The 27,947-nt window shown below is 48.5% G+C and overlaps 1 protein-coding gene across 5 annotated transcripts in view; it reads left to right on the top strand.

Moving 5' to 3' along the window:
* palmdb (palmdelphin b) overlaps positions 1-27,947 on the top strand; it is a 56,514-nt gene that overhangs the window by 10,081 nt on the left and 18,486 nt on the right. For 3 of the 5 annotated variants that reach the window (XM_056299902.1, XM_056299904.1, XM_056299903.1), the window contains exons 2-5: positions 9,976-10,027; positions 16,938-17,018; positions 19,669-19,799; positions 23,973-24,087. In XM_056299902.1, coding sequence (XP_056155877.1) covers positions 9,976-10,027; positions 16,938-17,018; positions 19,669-19,799; positions 23,973-24,087 — 379 coding nt within the window. Of the gene's footprint in view, positions 1-347; positions 402-9,975; positions 10,028-16,937; positions 17,019-19,668; positions 19,800-23,972; positions 24,088-24,701; positions 24,727-24,958; positions 25,070-26,067; positions 27,424-27,947 lie in introns of those variants that run through there. The other 2 variants (XM_056299906.1, XM_056299905.1) reach the window with 2 other exon arrangements.

Below are 27,947 nucleotides of genomic sequence, written 5' to 3'. Positions count from 1 at the left end.
AGACGACGCGGTCCACAAGCTGGCTTACAGGCTGTCACGCTACAGCGCGTTACCAGGCGCTGATGGAGAAAGGAGAGCCCAGCCTGGCTTGGACAGCCTGGCACAGTCCCGGTCTTACAGCAGTGTCGTGATGCCTCAGCACGACGCCTCCCCCAGGGCTTCTCTGTGTACTGACGGCGTTGCGTTTTGTCTTAGGAAGGAGGGTGTGTGCTGCTGCATGGTTGCTCATGTGAGCACCATGCTGCTGCATGGTTGCACACACTCACACGGAAGATGCCTGATAAAACAACCCTCCGCTGCTGCTGCTGCTGCTGCTGCTGCTGCTGCTGCTGCTGCTGCTGGCCTTCGGGCTGTTCTATGAAGAAAGTTGAGATTCTAGAGACTTCCTCAGGGGTGTCCAGGTACCGTAGCGCTCTATTCTGTTGCCTACCAACACGGGGCTCGTCGGTTCGAATCCCCATGTTACCGCTGCCTTGGTCGGGCGTCCCTACACACACAATTGGCCGTGTCTGCGGGTGGGAAGCCGGATGTGGGTATGTGTCCTGGTCGCTGCACTAGCGGCGCCTGTTGAGGGTGGAGGGGGAACTGGGGGGAATAGCGTGATCCTCCCATGTGCTGTGTCCCCCTGGTGAAACTCCTCACTGTCAGGTGAAAAGAAGTGGCTGGTGACTCCACATGTATGGGAGGAGGCATGTGGTAGTCTGCAGCCCTCCCCGGATCAGCAGAGGGGGTGGAGCAGAGACCGGGACGGCTCGGAAGAGTGGGGTAATTGGCCAGATACAATCCGGGGGAGGGGGGGGGGAAATCCAAAAGACAAAAAAGAGACGTCTTCAGGAACACTGCAGCAGAACATAGGCTGTACTCTAACCTCTCCCGTGCACGTTCAGCAAAGTGTTGTACTAATTATTCAGGTTAATTGAAATTAATTACGCAGTGGTTTAGTGGCAAGACATGCTGACCAGGTAAGGCCTTAAAAGAGACATGATTGACAGGTGGTGGAGCCATTGTTCAACACCTCAGCAGCCATAAATCACCTGCCACCACCCCTCAGTCCAAACCGGATGACTCACCCATAGACATGCGCGCACACACACATATACACACACACACACGCACACATATACACACAGACATGGGTACACACTTGGGGTTAGAAAGGAGACTCCAGTTGTGAGCCAGGTGGTTGCTCTATTTTCAGCAGGGCAAGATCAGGGCTGGGAGCGACAGATCAGTGTTTCGACAGGTGCCCCCACCCCCCCACCCACCCACCCACCCACACACGCATGCAGTTGTTTAGCCTTTATTTATCCAGGCGAAGGCTATTTTCTAGTCGTCGTCGTCTGTCGTGTCCGAGGATCCATTCCAGGAGACAGAACCCCTCTCGGAGCCGCTCGCTGAAGCCTCGATTAAAGTGGTGACCGGGTCGCCACGCTGGTCCACACTGCTCGGCCTGGGAGGATCTAGTTCCGTGGCAACACAAGACGATGGGATCCGCCACAGGTTGCACCCAAGTGATGGGCGGACTGGGAGTCCGGACTGGGAGTCCGGACACTGGGAGTCCGGACTGGGAGGGGTCCGGACTGGCCGCTCGTTAGGAACTTAGGAGCCGGGGATGTGTGGCATTTCTGTAAGCGGCGGTCCGCGGTGCCGTTAGGCTTCAGCCAGCTGAGCGCTGCCCAGGTTACGCCAACTCCACAAGGGAAGTCCGGTCAACACCGCCAGGGGGGGCTATCCGGGGTTTGTCCTGCATGCAGGAATCGGTCGCCTGAACCTTCCAGCCTACATCACATGACGCTTCAGCAGCCCATTTTCTACTACTTCTGTGGTTTCCAGTTGATACCAAGGAGATACGTGTGAGTGTGTGAGAGAGAGAGAGAGAGAGAGAGAGAGAGAGAGAGATGATGCAGGGCTGCCTTGTTAGAGGAAGGGAGTTGTAGTTACTTTTGCTGTCCCGGTACCCCCGATGGGAAGACCACCGAGAGACCTTCCAGTCAGAAATTTTGTCAGCCCCCGACTTCATCCCCACCTCATCCTGCCTTCATCCCCACCTCATCCCGACTTCATCCCCACCTCATCCTGCCTTCATCCCCACCTCATCCTGCCTTCATCCCCACCTCATCCTGCCTTCATCCCCACCTCATCCTGCCTTCATCCCCACCCCATCCTGCCTTCATCCCCACCTCATCCCGACTTCATCCCCACCTCATCCTGCCTTCATCCCCACCTCATCCCGACTTCATCCCCACCTCATCCTGCCTTCATCCCCACCTCATCCCGACTTCATCCCCACCTCATCCCGACTTCATCCCCACCTCATCCTGCCTTCATCCCGACTTCATCCCCACCTCATCCTGCCTTCATCCCCACCTCATCCTACCTTCATCCCGACTTCATCCCCACCTCATCCTGCCTTCATCCCCACCTCATCCCGACTTCATCCCCACCTCATCCTGCCTTCATCCCCACCTCATCCCGACTTCATCCCCACCTCATCCTGCCTTCATCCCCACCTCATCCTGCCTTCATCCCGACTTCATCCCCACCTCATCCTGCCTTCATCCCCACCTCATCCTGCCTTCATCCCGACTTCATCCTGCCTTCATCCCCACCTCATCCCGACTTCATCCCCACCTCATCCTGCCTTCATCCCCACCTCATCCTGCCTTCATCCCGACTTCATCCCCACCTCATCCTGCCTTCATCCCCACCTCATCCTACCTTCATCCCGACTTCATCCCCACCTCATCCTGCCTTCATCCCCACCTCATCCCGACTTCATCCCCACCTCATCCTGCCTTCATCCCCACCTCATCCTGCCTTCATCCCCACCTCATCCTGCCTTCATCCCCACCTTATCCCGACTTCATCCCCACCTCATCCCGACTTAATCCCGACCTCATCCTGACTTCATCCCCACCTCATCCCGAACTCATCCCCACCTCATCCCGACTTCATCCCGACTTCATCCCCACCTCATCCCGACTTCATCCCCGCAATCTGCTATCTCATCCCTCATGTCTGAATATGTTCAAAAGAAAGGAATCAATTAAAAAAAATCCTCATTTAAATTCTACCCGATCCTGCTAGTTGCCATTTTTTCCATCTACTAACTTCTAACTAAATGAGCCACCTAGAAAACTGTCCCCTGGGGGTCCGCGGTGGTGTAGCGGTCTAAGCATCGGCTTTGTGTCGATGCAGTTGCTCACTGGGGACTGGGGTTCGCGCCCCGGTCTCGTCAGATCCGACCATGGCCGGACTCGATGAGGGGGCAATAATTGGCAACGCTGTCCTCGGGAGTCGGCTTGTGTTTGTCACATGAATGCGTCTCTGTGTGTGTCGGAAAAAGCAGTGGTTCGACCTTCGAGACTACCGGCCGGAGAGATGCAGTTGGCGAACGCATGCAGTACGAGGGTGGCTGTTTGAATTAAAATAGGGATCGGTTGGCCATTAAATTGGGAGAAAAAATGGAAAAACCAGAAATAAATTTATAGAGAAGACTGTCCCCTGGGCCTTTATGTACTACTACTCTGGTTGCGACCTCCGTATTTATGTACTACTACTATATGACCGACGTATATATGTACATATTTATTAACTTCTGGAGCGATTCTGAATTGCTGGTTCTTCTAGAATAGAGTAAATATCATCTTTCTTGCTTAACAAGTTGCTACTAGTCTTATTCCAGCTGCTTGAGTATTAGTTCTTTTGTCTATACATCTGCTGCTGGTTCCTAGTGGCATCTTATTCTAGCTGTAGCTGTCTTATTCTATTTACTTGTCTTATTTACTTATTCTAGCTGTAGCCGTTTTTCACCTAGTGTGTCCTTAAATATGTCTTGTTGCCCAGCTGTTTTGACTTAGCTATCCTTTTAGCTTAAACATATATTCCTTGGTAACTTGCTGTTTCCAGTTTTAATAGTATTGTGTGAGGTTTGATAGAGTTTTACATAAGTGACCAGTTTCTGATCAATAGGCCTATTTTCAGTGTACCTGTTTGGCTAATTGGGTGTTAAGTGGCCAGGGTGTGGCCTGCACTCCTGACAGACAATCAGCAATCAGTGTTCTTTAAATCACTGCTGCCACTTCCAAGCGTCAGGCAAACAAGCCGAGGGCCAACAGGTCTAGCTAGGCTGAATGAAGGCTAGAGTGAACAAAGGCAAGCGCAACTTTTTCAAGCCAAGACTTCCTCAAGCAAGGACTGCTCTTTTTAGATCTGGTCAGTCATCTGTATTTTGTGTACCTAGTATAGACTATGTGTTTCCTTCACATTCCTGTCCTTTCCTCTTCCCGGGGCTGGCACAGACGTTGGGTCGCTCCTAGGCGCTGTGACCCTACCAATCTCATCTATCCCACTCTCTCCACTCACGTTGAGCAGGTGGTGATGGGAGGGCTCTGGAGTTGCCAGTCTGCGGTGCCGAAAGCTGAGTTTATCTCAGGCTCTGCATCCTTGCTCACCCTCGACTTTCTTGCTCTAACTGAGACCTGGATCATGCCAGAAAACACTACCACACCCGCAGCTCTGTCTGATGTGTACTCTTTTTCTCACACTCCCAGAGCTGGGAGGCAGGGTGGTGGTACCGGCCTGCTAATCTCCCTGAAAAGGAAATACTTTCTTGTTTCCATTTCACAATTTTCTCCGCCCTCTTTTGAATGTCATGCTGTTACTGTCTCTTATCCAATCAGACTTACCATCATGGTTGTGTACCGCCCACCAGGCCCCCTTGGTGAGTTTCTGGAGGAGCTTAACACACTTGTCTCACAGTTGATGACTCTGCACTTATCCTTCTCGGTGACGTCAACATCCACACTGACAAGCTAGATCCTCTTCTCTCTTTCCTCTTTTGACCTTCACCTCTCATCTTCTCCTCCTACCCACAAGGCCAGCAACCAGCTGGACCTTATCTTTACTAGACACTGTCCTATTTTCAATCTCTCTGTTATTCTCCACACCACATGCTCCCTTGACCCGATCCCCTCCCCTCTCCTTCAGTCTATAGCACCTGAACTCCTTCCCTATCTAAACCACCTCATCAACACCTCCCTCCAGGCAGGATGCTTTCCATCTGCCTTCAAGACTGCTAGAGTCACCCCCCCCCCCTTTCTCAAGCAATCATTACTTAATCCCTCTGATGTCAAAAACTACAGACCGGTTTCTCTTCTACCCTTTCTATCCAAAACTCTCGAACATGCTGTCTTTAACCAACTTTCTTTGTACCGCCACCAGAACAACCTCCTGGACCCCAACCAGCCTGGGTTCAAGGTGGGTCACTCGACAGAGACAGCTCTCCTTGCAGTGACAGAATCGCTGCACTCTGCGAGAGCAAACCCTTTCTCCTCTCTCCTGATACTCCTGGACCTGTCGGCTGCATTCGACACAGTGAACCACCAGATCCTCCTCTCTACCCTCGAGGGGCTGGGTGTCACAGGCTCTGCATTCTCAATGTTTGCATCCTACCTGACGGGTCGCTCCTACCAGGTGACATGGAGGGGATCTGTGTCGGAGCCTCGCAGACTGAGTACAGGCATTCCACAAGGTTCGGTTCTGGGTCCTCTCCTTTTCTCCCTGTACATGACATCCCTAGGTTCTGTTATTCGCTCGCATGACGTCTCTTACCATTGTTATGCCAATGACTCCCAGCTGATCTTGTCCTTTCCTCCCTCTGACACACAAGTAGAGACACGCATTGCTGCGTGCTTGACTGACATCTTTGAGTGGATGGCGATACACCACCTGAAGCTCAATTTGGACAAGACAGAGCTGATGTTCCTCCTTGGGAAAGGTTGCCCGCTCTGAGACCTGGCCATCACCATTGACAACACCGTGGTGACGCCAACCCCGACTGCGAGGAATATTGGTTTGATCCTGGATGACCAGCTGTCGTTTGCTGCAAACGTTGCATCGGTTGCTTGCTCTTGCAGATTTCTCCTCTATAACATCAGGAGGAATCGCCCATTCCTCACCGACGAGATGGCACAGATGCTCATCCAGGCTCTTGTCACCTCCTGGCTGGACTACGGCAACTCCCTCTTTGCTGGCGTCGGCCGTCCGACCTCTGGAGCTTGTTCAGAAAGCTGCAGCTCGTCTGGTGTTCAGCCGCCATAAGTTCTCCCACACAGCTCCCCTTCTCATGTCCCTACACTGGCTCCCAGTAGCTGCTCACATCCAGTTTAAGACTCTGGTGCTAGCCTACAGGGCAGTGAAAGGAACAGCTCCTTCCTATCTCCAGGCCATGGTCAAGCCCTACACCCCCGCCCGACCACTTCACTCTGCTGCCTCGGGACGCCTGGTTGCCCCGTCGCTCAGAGGCCCCTTGCTGCCGATCGAACCGGTCCCGGCTCTGTTCTGTCCTGGCCCCACAGTGGTAGAATGAACTTTCCACTGATGTCAGGACAGCGGACCCATCTTTCGGTGCAGGTTGAAAACTCACCTCTTCAAAAACTACTACCCTGTTGCAAAAAAAACAAAAAACAAAAATCTCTTTCTTGTGCTTTTACTTTAGCACTGGTTTTGCTCTTGGATGCTTGTTTAGAGAGAAGATGCACTTATGACCTGTGATGACGAGTAGTTCTCCTGATTTCCCACGTTAAATTCACTTATTGTAAGTCGGTTTGGATAAACATGTTGGCTAAATGACTGTAATGCAAGGTAACTACTATACAGTTATGACACAGTAGTACATAAATACGTATGTCATAACCATATAGAGTTACGACATATGTATTTATGTACTACTACTATATGGTTATGACCTACGTATTTATGGATGAATGTATTTACGTACCACTACTGTAGATTGTTATGACATATGTATTTATGTACTACTATGTATCTATATATACTACTACTATATGGCTGTGACTTACATATTTATGTGCTACTACTATATGGTATCCATCCATCATCCAAACCACTTGTCCTACTCAGGGTCAGGGTATATGGTTGTGACATATGCATACTCGAACTTTGAAACCTAGGTTTACCTGCTGTGTACTGCTCCTCTTCGTCCACCTTGTTTATGCCTTTCTTCCCTCCATTCTCCCGGTGTCCATTCTCAGCTGGACCCAACATGTGACAAACTGGAAACAAATTAAATTCTAATATCACGAAAGTGTTCCCTGACCCCCAGCAGGGCTGCACCTGGCTGCAGACCTGGCAGCAGGAAGTAGGGAGCAGCTGAGCAGGAAGGACCATAATAAAGAGGTCGATTCCCTTGTTAGCCTGTGATTTCCTCTGTGTTTGTGTTGAACGTGAGTTGCTGGTGCCGACTTTGCATCTGTCTCTTCATGTGTGCTTCTTATCGGTGTAGTGTGCAGATGCTGAGCATCGTGTGTGTGTGTGTGTGTGTGTGTGTGTGTGTGTGTGTGTGCGTGCGCTCTGAGCATTCTGTTTAGTGTGACTAATTCCTCCTGCTCTGTGCTATCACCCTCCCACTCCCTCCATCTTGCTTTGTGATACTGTGATGAATTCAACACCCTCACATAAACCACAACATTCTTGTCCATATTCATATTTTGTGAGCTACGTGTTGTTTCAGCTGCCTGAACGTGATGTTGTGACACGTTTTAATGTAGCTTTTCACAGACCGGTGAATCGGTTCATGTGGACACAGCGTTTACTGACGGAAATGTGTCGTCGTCATCATCTAAGTGACCTCTTGAGCCTCACCTGCCTGCAGGTGTCCCACCCTCAGAAAACCGCTGAGAGAGAGAGAGATCCCTGTTCTGTTGCTCTCGCTGAGCTTTCTTCCTATTTATTCTCCCTCTTAGGAGGTTTTTAGGGAGTTGTTCCTTATCCGACGTGAGGGTCTAAGGACAGCATGTTGTGTTGCTGTAAAGCCTCCTGAGGCACATTTGTGATATTGAGCTATACTCGCCTATGGTCATGAGCTTTGGGTAGGGTGAGATCGCGGATACAAGCGGCTGAAAGGAGCTTCCTCCGTAGGGTGTCTGGGCTCAGCCTTAGAGATAGGGTGAGGAGCTCGGACATCCGGAGGGAGCTCGGAGTAGAGCCGCTGCTCCTTCACGTCGAAAGGAGCCAGTTGAGGTGGTTCTGGCATCCGACTAGGATGCCCCCTGGGCACCTTCCTTTGGAGGTTTACCGGGCACGTCCAACTGGGAGGAGACCCCGGGGTAGACCCAGAACTCTCTGGAGGGACTACATGTCCAATCTGGCCTGGGAACATCCTGGGATCCCCCAGGAGGAGGTGGAGGGTGTTGCTGAGGAGAGGGATGTCTGGAGTGTTCTACTTAGCTTGCTGCCACTGTGACCCGACCCCGGAGAAGCAGCTGAAGATGAATGAATGAATGGGCAATACCAATAAAACGGACTTGACTATGTTAGCTTGTCCTCGTTTGTGGGAGCAAGGCCTCGAGGTTGTGAAGGAGCAGCAGCCCTGGATGGCAGCGCCGTCAGAAGGACCTTCTTCTACACAACAGCTGAACACATGCACACACATGAGCTCGAACACAGTTGATTTTTGCCCCTCACACACACACACACACACACACACACACACACACACACACACACACACACACACACTCTGTACACACCTACCTACACTTGTATCTGTTCATGCACATACGTACAGGAAAATACCATGGCATGATACCTTGGATGTGGGCCCTGGCCCACTTGGATGTGGGTCCTGGCCCACTTGGCCAGGCTCACTAGATGACGACCCATCCTGCTGCTGCTGCTGCTGCTGCTGCTGAGAGAGTTGGGGGCAGGAAAGAGTCAGCTCTAGTGGGTTATGTGGAACCCATCAGCATCAACTCACCTCTCAAAACCAGCTCCCACCAGGACGTGTTGATGGACTTTTCAGTGCACAGTGTTGTCAACCAAATGAGGAGACTGTTTCTGGAAAGTGTGTTTATTTATAGGCTGTTGTGTGTGGAACAGAGAAACAACAGCAGGGGGCGTCAGGGGTGGATGACGTCTTGCTGGCTGGGCGTGACTCTCGGTCAATGGCAGAAATGTTGCCAGGCTGCATGGCTCATTCTATTGTTTTCGAATGAATGCTAACTCTGTCCTTGTTTGTTTTTTTATTATCATCATTATTATTTTTAGTTAGACCTTATGCCGTTCTCTGAAACCATTATGAGTAGTTTTCCTGTCCCCATTGTGAAGGGTCACACTACGTCTCATGCTTGGTAGATTTCCCCGATAAACAGTTTGTCCACCTAAGTCTTTTATACAGTGATTTACTGTTCTCTACCGAGACACAGTGGACCAACAATGTCCTGCAGAATTCTCTGAGGACAGGCTGTGGTCCTGCAGAATTCTCGGAGGACAGGTTGCACAGTGCCGTGACTTGAAGCTGATGTGTCAGGTGGTTAAATCTGGCATCTGACTCATAACACTGACATGCCAATTAGCCCTACTGGACCCTGTTAAGACCCTCATACACTGTCTCTTCCTGTCCTCCTCCTCCCTCCCCCCGCGCTCTCTCTCTACCATATAGTAGCTAGATAGCTAGCTACTATATAGCTACATATAGCTGATCTACCATATAGTAGCTAGCTATCTAGCTACTATATGGTAGATCAGCTATATGTTGCCATATAGCTAGCTAGCTGGCTAGCTCTCTCTCTCTCTCTCTCTCTCTCTCTCTCTCTCTCTGTCAGGACTCTTTCAGGACTCTGTGGAGGTTAAGACAGGTTTTATGTTCACTAAGTGAAGATGGGTCACTTGTTCTTAATTTTTTATTTATTATGGTCGTGTGTGTGTGTGAGAGTGAGTGATTTGATTGAGCCATAGTAATGATGCCTGAGATTTTGTTTTTTAGCCTACCAGTTTAATGTTGACAATGATGGCAACATGATGGCAATGGAGGATTTTTATACTATGACATAAATAAGTTATTTTAAAAGTCAAACGCTCTCTGTCTGTTTCTGTCTGTCTGTCTGTCTGTCTGTCTGTCTCTCTGTCTCTCTCTCTCTGCTGACCTCCGTGTGCTCTGTGTGTGTGCTGCAGGGTCAGCATGGAAGAGGCAGACCTGCTGAAGGAGAGGCTCCTGGCCATCACGGTAAGGACCCGCCACAGGGACCACATATCTGCTACAGCAGGCTAGACCACATATTATATATACACAGATGTGCTACAGCAGGCTAGACCACATATTATATATACACAGATGTGCCACAGCATGCTAGACCACATATTATATATACACAGATGTGCTACAGCAGGCTAGACCACATATTATATATACACTGATGTGCTACAGCAGGCTAGACCACATATTATATATACACAGATGTGCTACAGCAGGCTAGACCACATATTATATATACACAGATGTGCTACAGCAGGCTAGACCACATATTATATATACACAGATGTGCTACAGCAGGCTAGACCACATATTATATATACACTGATGTGCTACAGCAGGCTAGACCACATATTATATATACACAGATGTGCTACAGCAGGCTATACCACATATTATATATACACAGATGTGCTACAGCAGATGTGCTACAGCAGGGTGGACCACATATTATATATACACAGATGTGGTACAGCAGGCTAGACCATATATTATATACACATGGATGTGCTACAGCAGGCTAGACCACATATTCTACACAGATGTGCTACAGCAGGCTAGACCACATATTATATATACACAGATGTGCTACAGCATGCTAGACCACATATTATATATACACAGATGTGCTACAGCATGCTAGACCACATATATATACACAGATGTGCTACAGCATGCTAGACCACATATTATATATACACAGATGTGCTACAGCAGGCTAGACCACATATTATATATACACAGATGTGCTACAGCATGCTAGACCACATATTATATATACACAGATGTGCTACAGCAGGCTAGACTACATATTATACACAGATCTGCTACAGCAGGCTAGACCACATATTATATATACACTGATGTGCTACAGCAGGCTAGACCACATATTATATATACACAGATGTGCTACAGCAGGCTAGACCACATATTATATATACACAGATGTGCTACAGCAGGCTAGACCACATATTATATATACACAGATCTGCTACAGCAGGCTAGACCACATATTATATATACACTGATGTGCTACAGCAGGCTAGACCACATATTATATATACACAGATGTGCTACAGCAGGCTAGACCACATATTATATATACACAGATGTGCTACAGCAGGCTATACCACATATTATATATACACAGATATGCTACAGCAGATGTGCTACAGCAGGGTGGACCACATATTATATATACACAGATGTGCTACAGCAGGCTAGACCACATATTATACACAGATGTGCTACAGCAGGCTAGACCACATATTATATGTACACAGATGTGCTACAGCAGATGTGCTACAGCAGGCTAGACCACATATTATACACAGATGTGCTACAGCAGGCTAGACCACATATTATATATACACAGATGTGCTACAGCAGATGTGCTATAGCAGGCTAGACCACATATTATACACAGGTGTGCTACAGCAGGCCAGACCACATATTATACACAGATGTGCTACAGCAGATGTGCTACAGCAGATGAACTACAGCAAGCCAGACCATATATTATACACAGATGTGCTACAGCAGATGTGCTACAGCAGGCCAGACCACATATTATACACAGATGTGCTACAGCAGATGTGCTACAGCAGGCCAGACCACATATTATATACAGATGTGCTACAGCAGATGTGCTACAGCAGGCCAGACCACATATTATATACAGATGTGCTACAGCAGATGTGCTACAGCAGGCCAGACCACATATTATACACAGATGTGCTACAGCAGGCCAGACCACATATTATACACAGATGTGCTACAGCAGATGTGCTACAGCAGGCCAGACCCCATATTATATACAGATGTGCTACAGCAGATGTGCTACAGCAGGCCAGACCACATATTATACACAGATGTGCTACAGCAGATGTGCTACAGCAGGCCAGACCACATATTATACACATGTCCCAAACTGGAAGTCAGCTCTTGGCTGCCGAGATGTGTCTGTTCACTATCAGTCTCTCTGTCTCTGTTTTACTAACATGAAAGAGACAGTAAAGTTAAGTCAGGCAACACTTAGGTCAGTATCATGCCACTTTTAAGGATTATATGTTATATAGACAACGTTATAGTGGTATGTAAAGGTTCAGGCCCCCCCAGACACATGTGTCGAATCTCTAAGTGAAGATAAGTAAGCAGAATCTCTGCAGTGAACAAACTTAAACATGTGAAGTTGCTGTTTATCCAGTGATTTACAGGATGCCCTGAGCAGAGAGGAGGGGGGGGGACACATTAGTAAAATTAGCCCAGTTCAGCTCCACATTGGTTTCTGATCCAAAATGTGTGTAAAAAGTATTCTCAGCAATTATAATTATAACTGGTTTATTGAAAAATACTCTCCATCGGGGCTTTGAAGAGAGAGTCATGTTGTGCAGGATAAGTGATCTGAGGTCACGGTAGCCATCTGGAGACACTGAACACGGGTCGCCTTTCCGTCTCCCAGTAGATGTCTTTCTTGAGAGTTTGTCCACAGTTAGAACAAGATGCCTTCATTGCTGCACTGAAAAAGAGGCGGCCTCGAAGCCGGCTCATGTATCTTAAAATAGAGGATGTGGGGGTTCACTTGCAGGATGTGAGAGCGAGCTGAGCAGCACAGCTTCCACACAGCTGCCTGCAGGTTAGAACTTGGACTCAGCAGAGGGTCAGTTAGTCCATCAGCCAGGCCAGACTACAGGACCAGAGCACACTGAAGACATTTCCACTAATTAGAATATCGTCCAGTGGAATCTAACACAATTACGACAACAATCTAAAGGGTGACCAGGTGGAATAGTGTGATCCTCCCACACGTTACCGCCCCCTGGTGAAACTCCTCACTGTCAGGTGAAACTCACTGTCAGGTGAAAAGAAGCGGCTGGTGACTCCACATGTATGGGAGGAGGCATGTGGTAGTCTGCAGCCCTCCCCGGATCAGCAGAGGGGGCGGAGCAGAGACCGGGACAACTTGGAAGAGTGGGGTAATTGGTTAAGTGCAATTGGGAGAAAAACTAGGGGCACCCCCCCACCCCACCCCACCCCACCCCACCCCAGAAAAAAAGAATCGGAATCTAACTGCAGATATGGCGTGATATAAGGAACATATTCATTTTGACGGCACACCTGAAAGAGGGAGGTTCAAATTGGATATTGCATACCAGCAGCCCGGGACAGCGGCTGATGAGGAGATGATAGGATGTATAGATAACCGCTGCAAAGCATGGTGTTGAATACTTGAGCAGTAAAAGTAGGAAGGAGATATTATTTTGACTGTAAACCTTTGCTCCAACAGCGCCTCTCACTGGTAGGCGCATGTTCACGTTTGCCTGGCTGTTGATGTGGAATTAAAGGCTTGGCTTCTCTGGTGTTTGTTTTTTTGTTGTTTTTTTGACCGCACCTATTCAGAAGGAGTCCACGGTTCACTTGTGGGTCGCGACCCACCTGTTGAGAAACCCTGTTCTAAAGCTTGAAACCAGAGAGCACCTCGTGCCCATGGCAACATACTACAAGTCCGTCCTGCAGCTTGCCACGAAGCTTTCCTTTTCCAAGAATAGCAATCCTATTTGCCAAGGAAGGTTTCACATACAAAGCATCTGACAAAGGCAGAAAATTAAATTCTGAAAGGTGCAGTGATACACCGTGTGCCACCATACTAACAACGACCCATGGTTTACAGGCTAGAACAGACTTGCCTCCACCCAAACACTAATAAGTCAGTTCAAACAGAGGGAATAGCAGCTGATCAGCCACAGCATGAAGACAAGGGCAAGAGTAATAGAAGCTGGGTTAAGAGGAGGAGAGGTGGTGATCAGCAGCAGCAGTATGGGTTCATGCCAGGAAAGAGCACCACAGATGTGATGTTTGCTTTGAGAATGTTGATGGAGAAGTATAGAGAAGGCCGGAAGGAGGTGCATTGTGTCTTTGTGGATTTAGAGAAAGCTTATGACAGGGTGCCAAGAGAGGAGACTAGACCAAGCTAGTCTGGTCTAGTCAGAAAGGCACGAACTGAGGAAGCCTCTTGGATGAGAGGCGAAACGTCTTCACGGATATATACCAAGTCCAGTTGCACTTGATTCAGCTCCTTTGGAGAACCATGACGACCTGGATGAATGAGAACATTCACAGACACTGGTCAGGATGCAAGGAGTAGAGGTGATGAAGACATATGAGTTTAAATACTTGGGGTCAACTGTCCAAAGTAGCGGGGATTGCAGGAGAGAGGTGAAGAAGAGAGTGCAGGCAGGGTGGAGTGGGTGGAGAAGAGAGTGCAGGCAGGGTGGAGTGGGTGGAGAAGAGTGTCAGGAGTGATTTGTGACAGAAGGGTACCAGCAAGAGTTAAAGGGAAGGTTTACAAGATGGTAGTGAGACCAGCTATGTTGTATGGTTTGGAGACAGTGACACTGATGAAAAGACAGGAGGTGGAGCTGGAGGTGGCAGAGATGAAGATGATAAGATTTTCACTGGGAGTGATGAAGAAGGACAGGATTAGGAACGAGTATATTAGAGGGACAGCTCAGGTTGGACGGTTTGGAGACAAAGCAAGAGAGGCAAGATGGAGATGGTTTGGACATGTGTGGAGGAGAGATGCTGGGTATACTGGGAGAAGGATGCTGAATATGGAGCTGCCAGGGAAGAGCAGAAGAGGAAGGCCAAAGAGGAGGTTTATGGATGTGGTGAGGGAGGACATGCAGGTGGCTGGTGTGACAGAGGAAGACGCAGAGGACAGGAAGACATGGAAACAGATAAGCTTCTGTGGCGCCCCCTAACGGGAGCAGCCAAAAGAAGGAGAACCAGACAGGACAGACAGGTTCTAGTGTGTGCCTCTGCACTCTTGGTGTCCATGTACCACCGCTGCACCAGATAGGGATCATAAGATCAGTTAGTTCGGCTCACTGTGGTTTCCATATCGACGTTGAACGGGCCTTTATTTTGGAAAACTATCTTTCTTCTGACTCTGACTACACCAGGCAGCTGCGTGCAACAATTATCTACTTCCCAATACAAAATCCCTCTGGCCTTTTACTTGAACCTGTTCAGAGTCCACGATGTAGTCGCTCTACCTCACGGACCCCAACATACCAGTATAACTGGCGTCAGTGTGTTAAAACGTGCTCCCATACATATGATAGTCCAGTACATCTAATTCAGAACACCAGGAAGGACCCCCATCGGGGGTGGGGGTGATTGGCAGTGGCATGCTGTCAACTGTTCCTGACAATTATGCAAACTCTGCCAAATGGAACAAAACCTTCTTGTTGCCAGGTTGGTTGTGTCAAATGGTTTTCACAATACAGACATTTCAGCAAACTTGCATCACTACCACAGCAAATTCTCCCAGCGGCCCAGACAGACGCACAAACAGACACACAAACAGAGACAGCGCTATGAATACCAGCAGAGGTCATCAGGGGATCCCCTTGCATCGGTGCTTAGTGCCAGCTTTATCCAGGCCCGGGCTAATTTTAGGCTGCGGTGACCTCCGTGAGGGCTGTCTGTCATGCAGGCACAAAGCTCGTGTTTTCATACGAAGCTCACAATAGATCCTTTTCCCCCCTTTGCAGTACAAATGGTCCCATGTGATTATCAACATACATGTGTTATTTTGTCAAAGTAACTTGAGGGGTGTTGGACATGGAGCTGATAGAACAGCTGTCATGTGGGAATAGCCGGCTAGTTTACAGAGCATACACACATAGGTATGAGGGGCCAAGAGGGACATAATTCACAATTAACTCGTTCATATGCTATACTGAAAACCACACACACACACAATGAAATGTTTTTACATACACAACTGAAACACTCTCACATAAACAGAGTATGAGAGAATTTCAGTTGAACCGGAGGACGTTTCAGGTGAAACAGAAGGCGTTTCAGGTGAACCGGAAGGGCAGCATTGTTGTGGTGTTGGCCAGGGCTCTGGCGGTCTCCGGTGAGGCCAGTAAAGTGTTGAGTCAAGCTGCCGCCTCGGTAAGACTGCTTGCAGGCTGCTGAGCAGACGTCAGCGTGGTGAACGAACCAACACCACTCAGCAGCCTGCGTTAGGATTTGAGCTCTTTCTCAAGCACCTCCCGATTCACCTAATACGCCTCCCGGTTCACCTGAAACGTCTTCCGGTTCACCTGAAACGTCTTCCGGTTTAACTGAAGCGCCTTCTGGTTTAACTGAAATCCTCTCATACTCTGTTTATGTGAGAGTCTTTCAGTTGTATATGTAAAAGCATTTCACTTGTGTGTGTGTCTGTGTGGTTTTCAGTATAGTATATGAACGTGTTAATTCTGAATAATGTTCCCCATGGCCCCTCATACATAAACACAACACACTCAAACACACTCACACCAACAGCACACGGATCAGGTGAGAGTGTAGAGGTCGTCATTCTTTCAGAATCTTCATCATTAATCAAGATGAACGGCACATCACCACTGTGTTGCTGCCATCCGGCACGCTCTGTGGCATCAGTCCAGATGTTCGAGTCCGTTTACGTGCAGGATTTTGCCTATTTATGTTCTGCTTGTAGCAGTGCAACAAATGTGTACGTCTTTCATCGTCGGTGTTGTTCAAAATACACAGACAGCAGTAGTATATTATCACTAACAATATTTGTTAATTCAGTTAGTTTAGTTTCCACAGCACTATATTTACTACTGCTCTGACACCAAAGCCATATTATATATATATATATATATATATATATATATATATATATATATATATATATATATATATATATATATATGCGCTGTATGTACAAAACTACTTGGACAGAAAACCTAATTGTGAAATTGACACAGTTACTGCGAGACTTTGGGGGCTTCTCGAGGGTCTGCCGTTGATGCCTTGGCATGAGTAACATGCATATTAAACACGTTTATTTTATTCATCACAGGACAAGAGGAGAGTCCAGGAGGATATTGCCAAGAAGAGGAGACAGATTGAGGAGGAGAAATTAAAACTGCAATACATCAAGGTAGTGTTAAGGTGCAGATGGTGTGATCTGGTGTGTACAGCAGATCGTCCCATGAGATATTTGGTATTTTGATCTCTGCATCAGGCTTTTTAAGATCACGTCTTTCCATTCTAAGAGAACCACAACAGCTTAGAAATATATTTGTTCCTATGAAACAGGAGGATAATGAATTGGGAGAGGTTGCAGAAACTGTGAACCCCTGTGGGGTTGGAGCCCAGTAGGGGGCGCTGACCCTGGGCTCCAGTGTTGTTTCCTTTTCAGAAACAATAGCAGTGTATTAGGACAAATCTTGGTATCGATCCAGATGGACGAGTCCTGCCATCTGCCTACAAAGCAGGTCCAGTCATGTTGAGCAGTGACGCGTGGTGTCCTAGACGTGACTCACAACAGTTGTGTGAGTAGAACAACACAGGACCATGGTGTTGACTGGAAGTACTGGAAGTTACTGGAAGCGGGTCTGGTACTGACTGCACATTTTCAGCTGAGCAGCTAACATGACGGACCATTTGCATAAAGTCCTGACTGGGTGCTGAACACGGCAGAACAGACGAAGCATCTGTTCTGCCGTGTTCAGCTCATCTGCAGCTCATCTGCAGCTCGCTCATCTGCAGCTCGCTCTTCTGCAGCTCGCTCATCTGCAGCTCATCTGCAGCTCGCTCTTCTGCAGCTCGCTCATCTGCAGCTCTTCTGCAGCTCGCTCTTCTGCAGCTCATCTGCAGCTCGCTCATCTGCAGCTCGCTCATCTGCAGCTCATCTGCAGCTCGCTCATCTGCAGCTCATCTGCAGCTCGCTCATCTGCAGCTCGCTCATCTGCAGCTCATCTGCAGCTCGCTCATCTGCAGCTCATCTGCAGCTCGCTCATCTGCAGCTCGCTCTTCTGCAGCTCGCTCTTCTGCAGCTCATCTGCAGCTCGCTCTTCTGCAGCTCGCTCATCTGCAGCTCGCTCTTCTGCAGCTCGCTCATCTGCAGCTCGCTCTTCTGCAGCTCGCTCATCTGCAGCTCGCTCATCTGCAGCTCGCTCATCTGCAGCTCGCTCATCTGCAGCTCGCTCATCTGCAGCTCGCTCATCTACAGCTCATCTGCAGCTCTTCTGCAGCTCGCTCTTCTGCAGCTCGCTCATCTGCAGCTCATCTGCAGCTCGCTCTTCTGCAGCTCGCTCTTCTGCAGCTCGCTCTTCTGCAGCTCGCTCTTCTGCCGCTCGCTCATCTGCAGCTCATCTGCAGCTCGCTCATCTGCAGCTCGCTCATCTGCAGCTCATCTGCAGCTCGCTCATCTGCAGCTCATCTGCAGCTCGCTCATCTGCAGCTCATCTGCAGCTCGCTCATCTGCAGCTCATCTGCAGCTCGCTCATCTGCAGCTCATCTGCAGCTCGCTCTTCTGCAGCTCGCTCTTCTGCAGCTCGCTCATCTGCAGCTCGCTCTTCTGCAGCTCGCTCATCTGCAGCTCGCTCTTCTGCAGCTCGCTCATCTGCAGCTCATCTGCAGCTCGCTCATCTGCAGCTCGCTCATCTACAGCTCATCTGCAGCTCTTCTGCAGCTCGCTCATCTGCAGCTCATCTGCAGCTCATCTGCAGCTCGCTCATCTGCAGCTCGCTCATCTGCAGCTCGCTCTTAGCTAACCAACAACCACGAGAAGCAAGCTGACGCACCACAAACATCATTTATTCAAAAGCTGTTTTGAACATGTCAAGGTGTGGAGCACAACACGCACAATGTGGATGTCGATGGCCTTTTAATCTGTTTTTATTTCATCGTGTTTAAGCAGGAGAGCCCCGCTGAGATTATCAATCTCTTTTTCAAGGGACCCCTGGCCAAGACAGCCAGCGGCATCAGTAGAACCCCCTACTTACACACAGTACACACAAAAGTAGACAAAATAAATACAGCCTAGGGAGCTAGCGTTTCAGAAGAGAAGTTTCTAGGTGTCGGGTGCGTACCCAGGTAAAAAACTCTACCGCCGATGACGCCTCGTGGACAGCACCGAGCGATAGAATATGAGGAGGGGAGGTGAAGAGTGGTGGGTGGGGTTGCAGAGGAAACATACTTCACCAGTTTTCTTGCCAGTGAGGGTTAAGATGTTAACACACCCCAACATCTTTCACGTCTTACAACAGCATGTATTTGTAGGTCACTCACGAACATGTTGGGAGCCCTTCAGAGGTTGGTATTTGTCCTTGGTGTGTCTGCTACTGTATCTGTTAGAACGGTTTCCTTGTGTGCTTGAGTACCCCACGGTGATGTGGGAGCAGTAATGTACTGGAGCTCCGTCAGTGTCAGTGATGGAGGAGCATCAATGAAGAGTTCCTTGAAGCTCAGTTCTAAATTCAGCTTCAGTAAAGAACAATTTTCTCACTCTAACAAGATTAATCTGCTACAAGAGGAAGGTTCACCACCACCATCATCATCATCCACTCGTTCTCCTTCTAAATCATAATGTTAATTATTCTTGTAACAGAAATTAACCGCAGGGCTTGAGTGTTGGGGTAGAGTTTTGTGATGGTGGATGTTTTTGTTGCAGAATCTCTTAACACTGAGGCCCCGGTTTCAGTGGCAAGCCATGCTAACATGTGCTGACATTAGCTAGCGTTGTCCTGTTAAGAACCGAACGCCTCTACTGAGGTTTGCTGTGTCTCTCTTCATCTGGCAAACAGAAGAAGGCTCTGAGGGAGAAGTGGCTGATGGAGGGCCTGAGCCAGCAGACAGAAGAGGAGCAGGAGGCCATGAAGCTGCAGGCCCTGGATGAAGAGCAGCAGAGCTCCCAGCTGCAGGCCAACATCGACAGGTATGTGCTCTACTAGCTAAAGTACATTGATCTGTACCTTGATCAGACCAAGCAGCCATTACACACATTCATGGGACAACACAGGCAGCAAATCTCTCGGGGCAGGACTCATTGGTTTATACTCATTTACAAGAAAGTACCAGGATTTACAGATTCTAGACAGGGGGCTCAGACCATCCATTCCAGACGGGGAAGGAGGAGGAGTCAAAGAGACTTTGTATGTTAAACTTGAACAAGCCATCCTAAATGGGATGTGGTGGGGGTTGGGCGTTATGGCATCATTTGTCCGCCACTTATAACCCTACTGTAATTTCACTGCCTTGGTGATTCCCCGGACATGCAGACCTGGCCCAATCCCAGCAAAGTGGGGTGGAAGGGGAGAAAGTGAAGTCACAGCCTGGGTCACCTCTCTGGTCCAGTTCAGCCGGGGTCACCTCTCTGGTCCAGTTCAGCCTGGGTCACCTCTCTGGTCCAGTTCAGCCGGGGTCACCTCTCTGGTCCAGTTCAGCCTGGGTCAGCTCTCTGGTCCAGTTCAGCCGGGGTCACCTCTCTGGTCCAGTTCAGCCGGGGTCACCTCTTTGGTCCAGTTCAGCCGGGGTCAGCTCTCTGCTCCAGTTCAGCCTGAGTCAGCTCTCTGGTCCAGTTCAGACAAAGTGGAGGTGGCCTGGATAAGTGAGGTCATATTCAGAATGCTCCTAAAGAACATAATGGCTATCCCAACTTAGGTCCCCTTTTTCCAAGAGTCGTGGCGCTACCACGAGGACAAATAGTGAGGTTACTCCACCCTGTCAGAACTGAAGACGCCATTCGCATGAATGGCGAAACTGAAAACTCAAGTCCAGTGAATAGATTTAAAGCTGTCCCAGATATCTTCAGGTAGCACTGTCGCTTTGTGAATGGCGCCAGTCTTTTAAACAAATGTTTAGCCGCCACAAACTTGAAAGACCCGAGTCCGGACTGGGTCTATGTACACAGTGCTTCTGCATGGTTCACCATATAAATACACAGCCTGGCAGGTCATGTTAGTGGTCACATGTGTTTTAACTGGTTTATTGAGGACAAAGCCGGGGCACACAGACATGGGTTACATAACAGCACTTCTCCACCATGCTAGGGGCCGTCTGCAGCTCACATGGGTTTATGTATATGTTTAGCCCATTTTAATCCTGACCTGCGTTGTTGACGGTGCCTTTGCCCCTTTAGCAATGTATCCTTTATATTCACATAAATGAGTCCTGGGAATAGCAAGTTAGTATTACTCCATTAGTATTAGTCTATTAGTATCAGTATCAGTCTATTAGTATTAGTATGTCTATTAGTATTAGTATCAGTCTATTAGTATCAGTCTATTAATATTAGTATTAGTCTATTAGTATTAGTATCAGTCTATTAGTATTAGTATTAATCTATTAGTATCAGTCTATTAATATTAGTATTATTCTATTAGTATTAGTATCAGTCTATTAGTATTAGTATTAATCTATTAGTATTAGTATCAGTCTATTAATATTAGTATTATTCTATTTATATTATTAGTATATTAATATTAGTATCAGTCTATTAGTATTAGTCGATTAGTATTGATATTAGTCTATTGGTATTAATATTAGTTGATTAGTATTAATATTACTCTGTTAGTATTAGTATTAGTCTTGCACTGTTGGCCTCTAACCAGCATCAGCCAGACCACTGCAGGGCATTAAGTGAGGTATTCGGTGAGGGGCACCTGGTAGTCATGATTTGCCTCCTGTGCTCAGCCCGTCTGAGGGCTTTGAACTGCAGGGCTCCTGCTACCTGTCTTGCAGTTCGATGCAGTGTGTGTCTCTGTGTTTGTGTGCATATGTGCGCATGGTTGTTTCCTGCAGACATGCCAGCAGTTCTGCCCAGACCTGACCTGGCCTGGCCTCTCCACCCACGGGGTCAGGGGTGGGAAAAGCTGGTCGGATTAAACTGGATAAGACTGTCCACCACCACTGTCCCCTATTTAACTCCCCGTCAACAACTCTGTGTATGTGTGTGTGTGTGTGTGTGTGTGTGTCCTGCCCAGCCACAGACTCTTAATAACCCAGCCATCATTATATAACATGGCTGCTGGAGGGCTCAGTCTGCACACACACACACAACATGAATCTAACATGCTAAAATGCTACTGGAGAAAATATCCAGGACAGTGTATTTTTGCAAAAGTACTTGGAAGGGAAAAGTGGTCGAGAAAATCACATGATGTCAGGTCAGTCTTTATTGACCAAGTATGATCACACACAACTATATGATCACACACAAGTATGATCACACACAACTATGATCACACACAAGTATGATCACACACAAGTATGATCACACACTAGCAATCTGACGTGGTGTGTTGTGTTACACAGTAAAACGCATGTACACAGCAACAAAAGGAGGCTTAATTGCAGTATAATGTTAGATATTACAAGATTAGTACAAGTACAACAAGTACTATAAGTACAAAAGTAAAAACTCAGTAAGTACAGGAGTATGCGTGTAGGTCCAAGTATGAGCAACAACAGGGGTGTAGTGTGTAATACTGCACAACCCAGAACCGTGTGCATGGGTTACTGCACAACGCTGCTGTGGCGCTGCTCGCTGCACTTGGGCTCCGATGGATCCGCTTCACCTCGAGGTCTCTCAGAGTTCCACACTGTCGGACACACAGCGTCCAGCGTCGGCTCGGACCCCGCGGGGGGTCCCTGCTCACACCGCCTCCTTCCCGATGCTGCTGAATGTTTGAATCCCCTTCGCCACGCCCGCTCCTCTTGGAGGAGCGTGTGAAAGACGTGGCTGTCCGTCCCTGAGCCGCCGGCTTGTGGTGGGGGCGCTGCTGCTCCGATGGAGCCCAGTGGGGTCAGCAGAGAAGAGGGACGGTCTTGTTTCTCAGTCAAATGCATATCATCATCATCATCATCATCATCATTAGTCAGGGTCAAACTGACGTGACGTGACCTTTTGTGGTGTGTTGCCATGGCCTGACCCCGTGACCCCGCCGGGACGGACACGCAGCCGTCTAATCAGCTGCAGTGACCCCGCCGGCGCCGGCGGGCAGCCGTCTGTGAGCCACGAGACTGGACGAAACACAGAGGTCACCACCGTTTGTGGGTGGTGGGGGAGGGTCCAGAAATCAGAAACACTTTATTTGTCGTTCCATTTCAAGCGCTTGTGCACATGAAATGAAACAAACCTCGTCTCCCACAGCAGTGCAACACAGACACACATCCAACAACTACAAGGACGCTCATATCTAAAGCAACACATGTCTAAATTAAAAAATCACTGTCCAGGACAACGAACGCCAGCCAGCACGACTGTGGGAACCGCCGGTCTGCGCGGGCTAGCAGCTAGCTTAGCCTGCCCCGCTTCCGCGTCCTGTCAGGCCGCCCTCGGCGCTTCCTCCTCGGGCGCGGCTCCAGGCGGGGTCCTGGTCCCTGGGCCCACAGTGCAGCGGGCCAAGCCCCCCAGCCGATCCAGCGCCGGCTCTCCCAGCCTTCCAACGAAGACACACTTAAGACGCAGACGTGGACAAAGACGCTGCATGGACGGTGCTGGGGGAGGCCGCTGCAAACGCAAATTTGCGCCGCCACGCCCTTAAAGTCAAGAAAAATAAAAAAAACTTTTTAGTCTAATAGAAGAATATGATTTACAAAACAGACAAAGCCCTGTCAATGTTTATGTATTTGATGTTATTTCAACCTCTCATCTCTTTTATTTTTTTTCCTTTTTATAAAAAAACAGATTTTGCGCCGCCGTCGTCCCACACCGGAAGCGGCAGTTTCTCCCGTACCCATGTTATTCAGATTAAAAAAGCATAGCTGTGTGTTGTGATGGCCTGTTTTATTTTATTCTTATGTCTGCGGTGGGATTTGAACTGGTTCCCAGAGCCCAACGAGCGATAAAACTCCTCCGGTGCTTTGTGCAGATGTGCAGAATTCTGCTCCGGTGTAAAGTAGAAGGTTTTGATTTACAACCCGATTACATTTATGCAAAAACGAAAAACAGGAAGTTTGCAGATTTGTTTTATTTATCTATTTTTTGACCCTGACTTCTGGACCTGCCATGTCTGAGTCAGGAGGCTTGCGGTGCAGCCGATAGTCCCTTGTTCCTGTGTTTGCTTGTTTTAAAGTATTGCTTCTCTCTTCCTTTCTTTCAACAAAGAATGGAGAAGGAGATTGAAGCCCTGGAAGCGCAGGAGCTTAACATCTCCACCAACGAGGAGGTCATCCTGAAACGACTGAAGGAGGTAGAGCGGACCGCAGAGGACATCATCAAGGTAGGCTCCACGCACCCAGCCGACCCGCTGGCCCCCGCCTGCTTCACGGGCTCTGGACTCCTGCCCTCCTCCCTGCTGTGTGGGCTGCACACTGACCGGGATCTGACTGGGCGTCAGTAATACCACAATATCATTCTTGTTCCTGAGAATTCCAAATAACCCCAAAAAGTGCATGAATATTGTGCAGATTGTGGTACCACCCCACCTAACACCGCCTCTGTGACAAAGGTGTAGATAATAACAAGGTAACTAACAACTAATTTGTGTTTGTTTGCTTCGAACATGCCTTGCTCCTCTTACCACATGCTCGCTGAGACTAGCGCTGTTGAGGGAGAGACGAGCTTGTCTCTAACGAGGTGTGTTGGCTGCAGACCTCGCGTGGCTGTGCTGCCTTCACGGTGGGCGGGCGTGGTGTCAGGGAAGATGGAGCAGTCAGATGGTGGGCGTGTGGTGTGCTGTGCGAAGACTGACACGCATGGTTTGCTGTCTGGTTTGACTGCTGGCATTAAACGTCGCTGTTACGTGCCTTTAAAATGCTCTACCATGTTATTTGACTTTGACCTCCACCTCCCTGCGATGGCTCTGATCATCATCTACGGTGCCTTCACGCCCAGGAGCTAAGCGCTGAATCCCAGGCAGGTAAAAACCTCTGTTGCTTCCTTGCTTGTTCTGAGTTGAAGATTGTTGTGCATCTTTGATGGAAGAGGTGTTATTGTTCAAATCTAAAACCACCTCTTTGCCTTGAATATCAGACTGTATTGCACAAGCCAGAAGAACCTGGTCATCGTGCCAAAGCGTTCACTTGCTGTTTTGATCTGGTTTACATCCAAACGTGGTTTCTTCATCTCACTGGTCATATTTTGCCTCCCAGATGTCAATCGTCATGGTCGCTCACCGTTGCCTGACATCGCACTTAACGTGCTGCCAACACCACAAAAAGCCCCTCCTACACAAGAGCCTGGTGGTGGAGAACACAAAAAGGGTATTTATCCCCAACAGTTTCCATTGTTTCACCAGCAGATTGATGTTTCCAGGTTGATTTTGCTGGTCGTGCGGTGTAACATGACGCGTGGAGACGGAGATGCTGGTCAGGAATAAGGTTAGAGGTGCTTGTAATGACCTGCTTCTCACTCTCACAGACGATAACACCGTTTCTGAATTAGCCGGGGAGCTTCGCCATGTTTATTTCGCCCCATGCATAACGTGCACATCATCCGACTGACTCTCCCGTGGCTGCTCTGCTTACTATCCCATAACTCCCGGTGTCCTTAAAGGTGTATTCCCCTAATGCTGAACATCGCAGTGCTCATGTCAGCAGAACTACTCATTCTGCCTTTGACACCTACTTAAAGGTGTTTGAGTGATATTCAGTCACTGTGTGGGCTTTCTGCCTCGTCATCTCTAACGACGTGATGTCTGTTTGGTATTGTGCAGGCATCACTACCTCACTGCTTCACACCTAACCGAGATGTCTGTCCCTCCCTTTGTGTTAATCTGGAGGCTGTAGTTTGACATTCCACTGCTGCAAGCTTTGGTGTAATTGCTTTTCAATTAGATGAGGGAAGAGGATTTATAAGCTCAGCACGTTGCTTCCAAAACGTCCCTCAACTCATGCACACGACAAAACCCATCACCACACAAGTACTGAGGCATACCTGGGCCTAACCTGCCCGTTGTCATATCGTGAGTCAAGAGTACCGTTAAACCATACTGAGCAATAGTCCTACTTTTCTGTAGTATTGAACACACATGCTGTGATATGTAGGAATTGTGTGGTTTCATGTAGTTTCCAAACACGGGTTTTCTTGTGGGAATCTTCAGTTAAAAATCCCATTGTGTCTGGAGCTACTGGATTGGTGTCCCTTGGAATCCGTGATCTCTGGTTCAGTATCTGTTCCAGTATTTATTGTACATTTGGACATGTCAAAACCTGATCCGGAGGAACCTCATTAACTCTCGTCCTCTCTTCTTCGTTCTCAGCAACGTTTGCCATGGAGATTAGCGTGGAGCGTGACATACGGACGGGCGAGAGTCAGGTGCTTTCAACAGCAACCGTCACTCCAGACATGGCCCGAGAGAGGGGGGTGAAGGTTTATGATGACGGACGGAAGTCAATCTTTGCACTACAATCAGATGGTGGCAAACTGGCCAGCAGAGAGGTCAGGGAGATGACTCCCCTGGAGGTGGAAGAGCTGCTACGTCAGGCCACGGATAAAAAGGTGCCCAGTGAGGTTCAGTACCACCAGCCTGTGTATTCGGTAGCATACCCAGAGAGCAGCCGGCCCTCAACACCGAGGGCCGCCAGCAGGTCACCAAGACAAGCCCACACCCCTAGCCCCAGGACCATCCAGACAGAGACCTCAGCCAGAAATAGAGCTCAAAACTCTGAAGAGCAAAGCCAGCTCAGCCAAAAGCTCGAACAGCCTAAAAGTCTGGGCAAAATGCTTAGCTTTTGCTCCACCCAGCAAGACACTGTGCCAAGAGACGGAGCTCAAAGACAGGGAGATGAAACCCAGCAGTCCCTGTCCCACATTCCAAGCCAGGCAAGACCGCCACAAAGCCTCACCAACAGACATACAGACACAAGCATCCCTGGATCAGCAGCCCTGGTCTCGGTCACAGCCCGGTCTGAGGGAATGCCGATCCCAGTGCAACCAGTTTACAAAAGGCTAAATTGTAGTAGTCCTTCACCAGCAGATCTTGAGCCTGGAGCTGGTCTACTAATTGATAAAACATCCGATTGCAGCAGGCAGTCCCCCTTCTACCCGGAGAGTGAGGCATCTCTCAACCTGGGCCACAGTCCTCCAGAAGATCTAGAATCAGACCCCATCACCATGATTTTCATGGGTTACCAGAACGCTGAAGATGATGATGATGAGGAGGAGGAAGACATTCACGCTGAACTCGTGATCATCAGCACCAGCGATGATGATGATGGCGAAGACCAGAATGAAAACGGCAGTGATGACTTTCTTTCATACCACCCGGAGGGGTACCGGAGCAAGGTGTTCCAGCCCAAGGTGGGCGTCGCTAAGATTGTAGGCTGCCGTGATATTGTGGAAGAGGCCTCCACATGCTGTGATGACGTACTGCCTCACAAGCCCACCTTCATCCACCAGCCAGCAAAGCACAGCGCCTGCCCAGACAGGCAGGGGACCCAGCAGCCTGCCAGCCCCGCCAGCATCACCCTGGAAAACACCAAGCACTCTTCAACAGGGCGAGCTCAGTGAATTTCTCTTGCTTTCTTGCTTTCTTTCTTTCTTTCTTTCTTTCTTTCTTGCTTTCTTGCTTTCTTTCTTTCTTGCTTTCTTTCTTGCTTTCTTTCTTTCTTGCTTTCTTTCTTGCTTTCTTTCTTTCTTGCTTTCTTTCTTTCTTGCTTTCTTTCTTGCTTTCTTTCTTTCTTGCTTTCTTGCTTTCTTTCTTTCTTGCTTTCTTTCTTGCTTTCTTTCTTTCTTGCTTTCTTTCTTGCTTTCTTTCTTTCTTGCTTTCTTTCTTGCTTTCTTTCTTTCTTTCTTTCTTGCTTGCTTTCTTTCTTTCTTGCTTTCTTTCTTGCTTTCTTGCTTTCTTGCTTTCTTTCTTTCTTGCTTGCTTTCTTTCTTGCTTGCTTGCTTTCTTTCTTGCTTTCTTTCTTGCTTTCTTTCTTGCTTGCTTTCTTTCTTGCTTTCTTTTTCTTTCTTGCTTTCTTTCTTTCTTGCTTTCTTTCTTGCTTTCTTTCTTTCTTGCTTTCTTTCTTGCTTTCTTTCTTTCTTGCTTTCTTTCTTGCTTTCTTTCTTTCTTTCTTGCTTTCTTTCTTGCTTTCTTTCTTTCTTGCTTTCTTTCTTTCTTGCTTGCTTGCTTTCTTTCTTTCTTTCTTTCTTTCT

Source organism: Lampris incognitus, chromosome 19, assembly GCF_029633865.1.
Source record: "Lampris incognitus isolate fLamInc1 chromosome 19, fLamInc1.hap2, whole genome shotgun sequence".
Lineage (NCBI taxonomy): Eukaryota > Metazoa > Chordata > Actinopteri > Lampriformes > Lampridae > Lampris > Lampris incognitus.
This window is presented reverse-complemented; position numbering and strand designations above follow the sequence as displayed.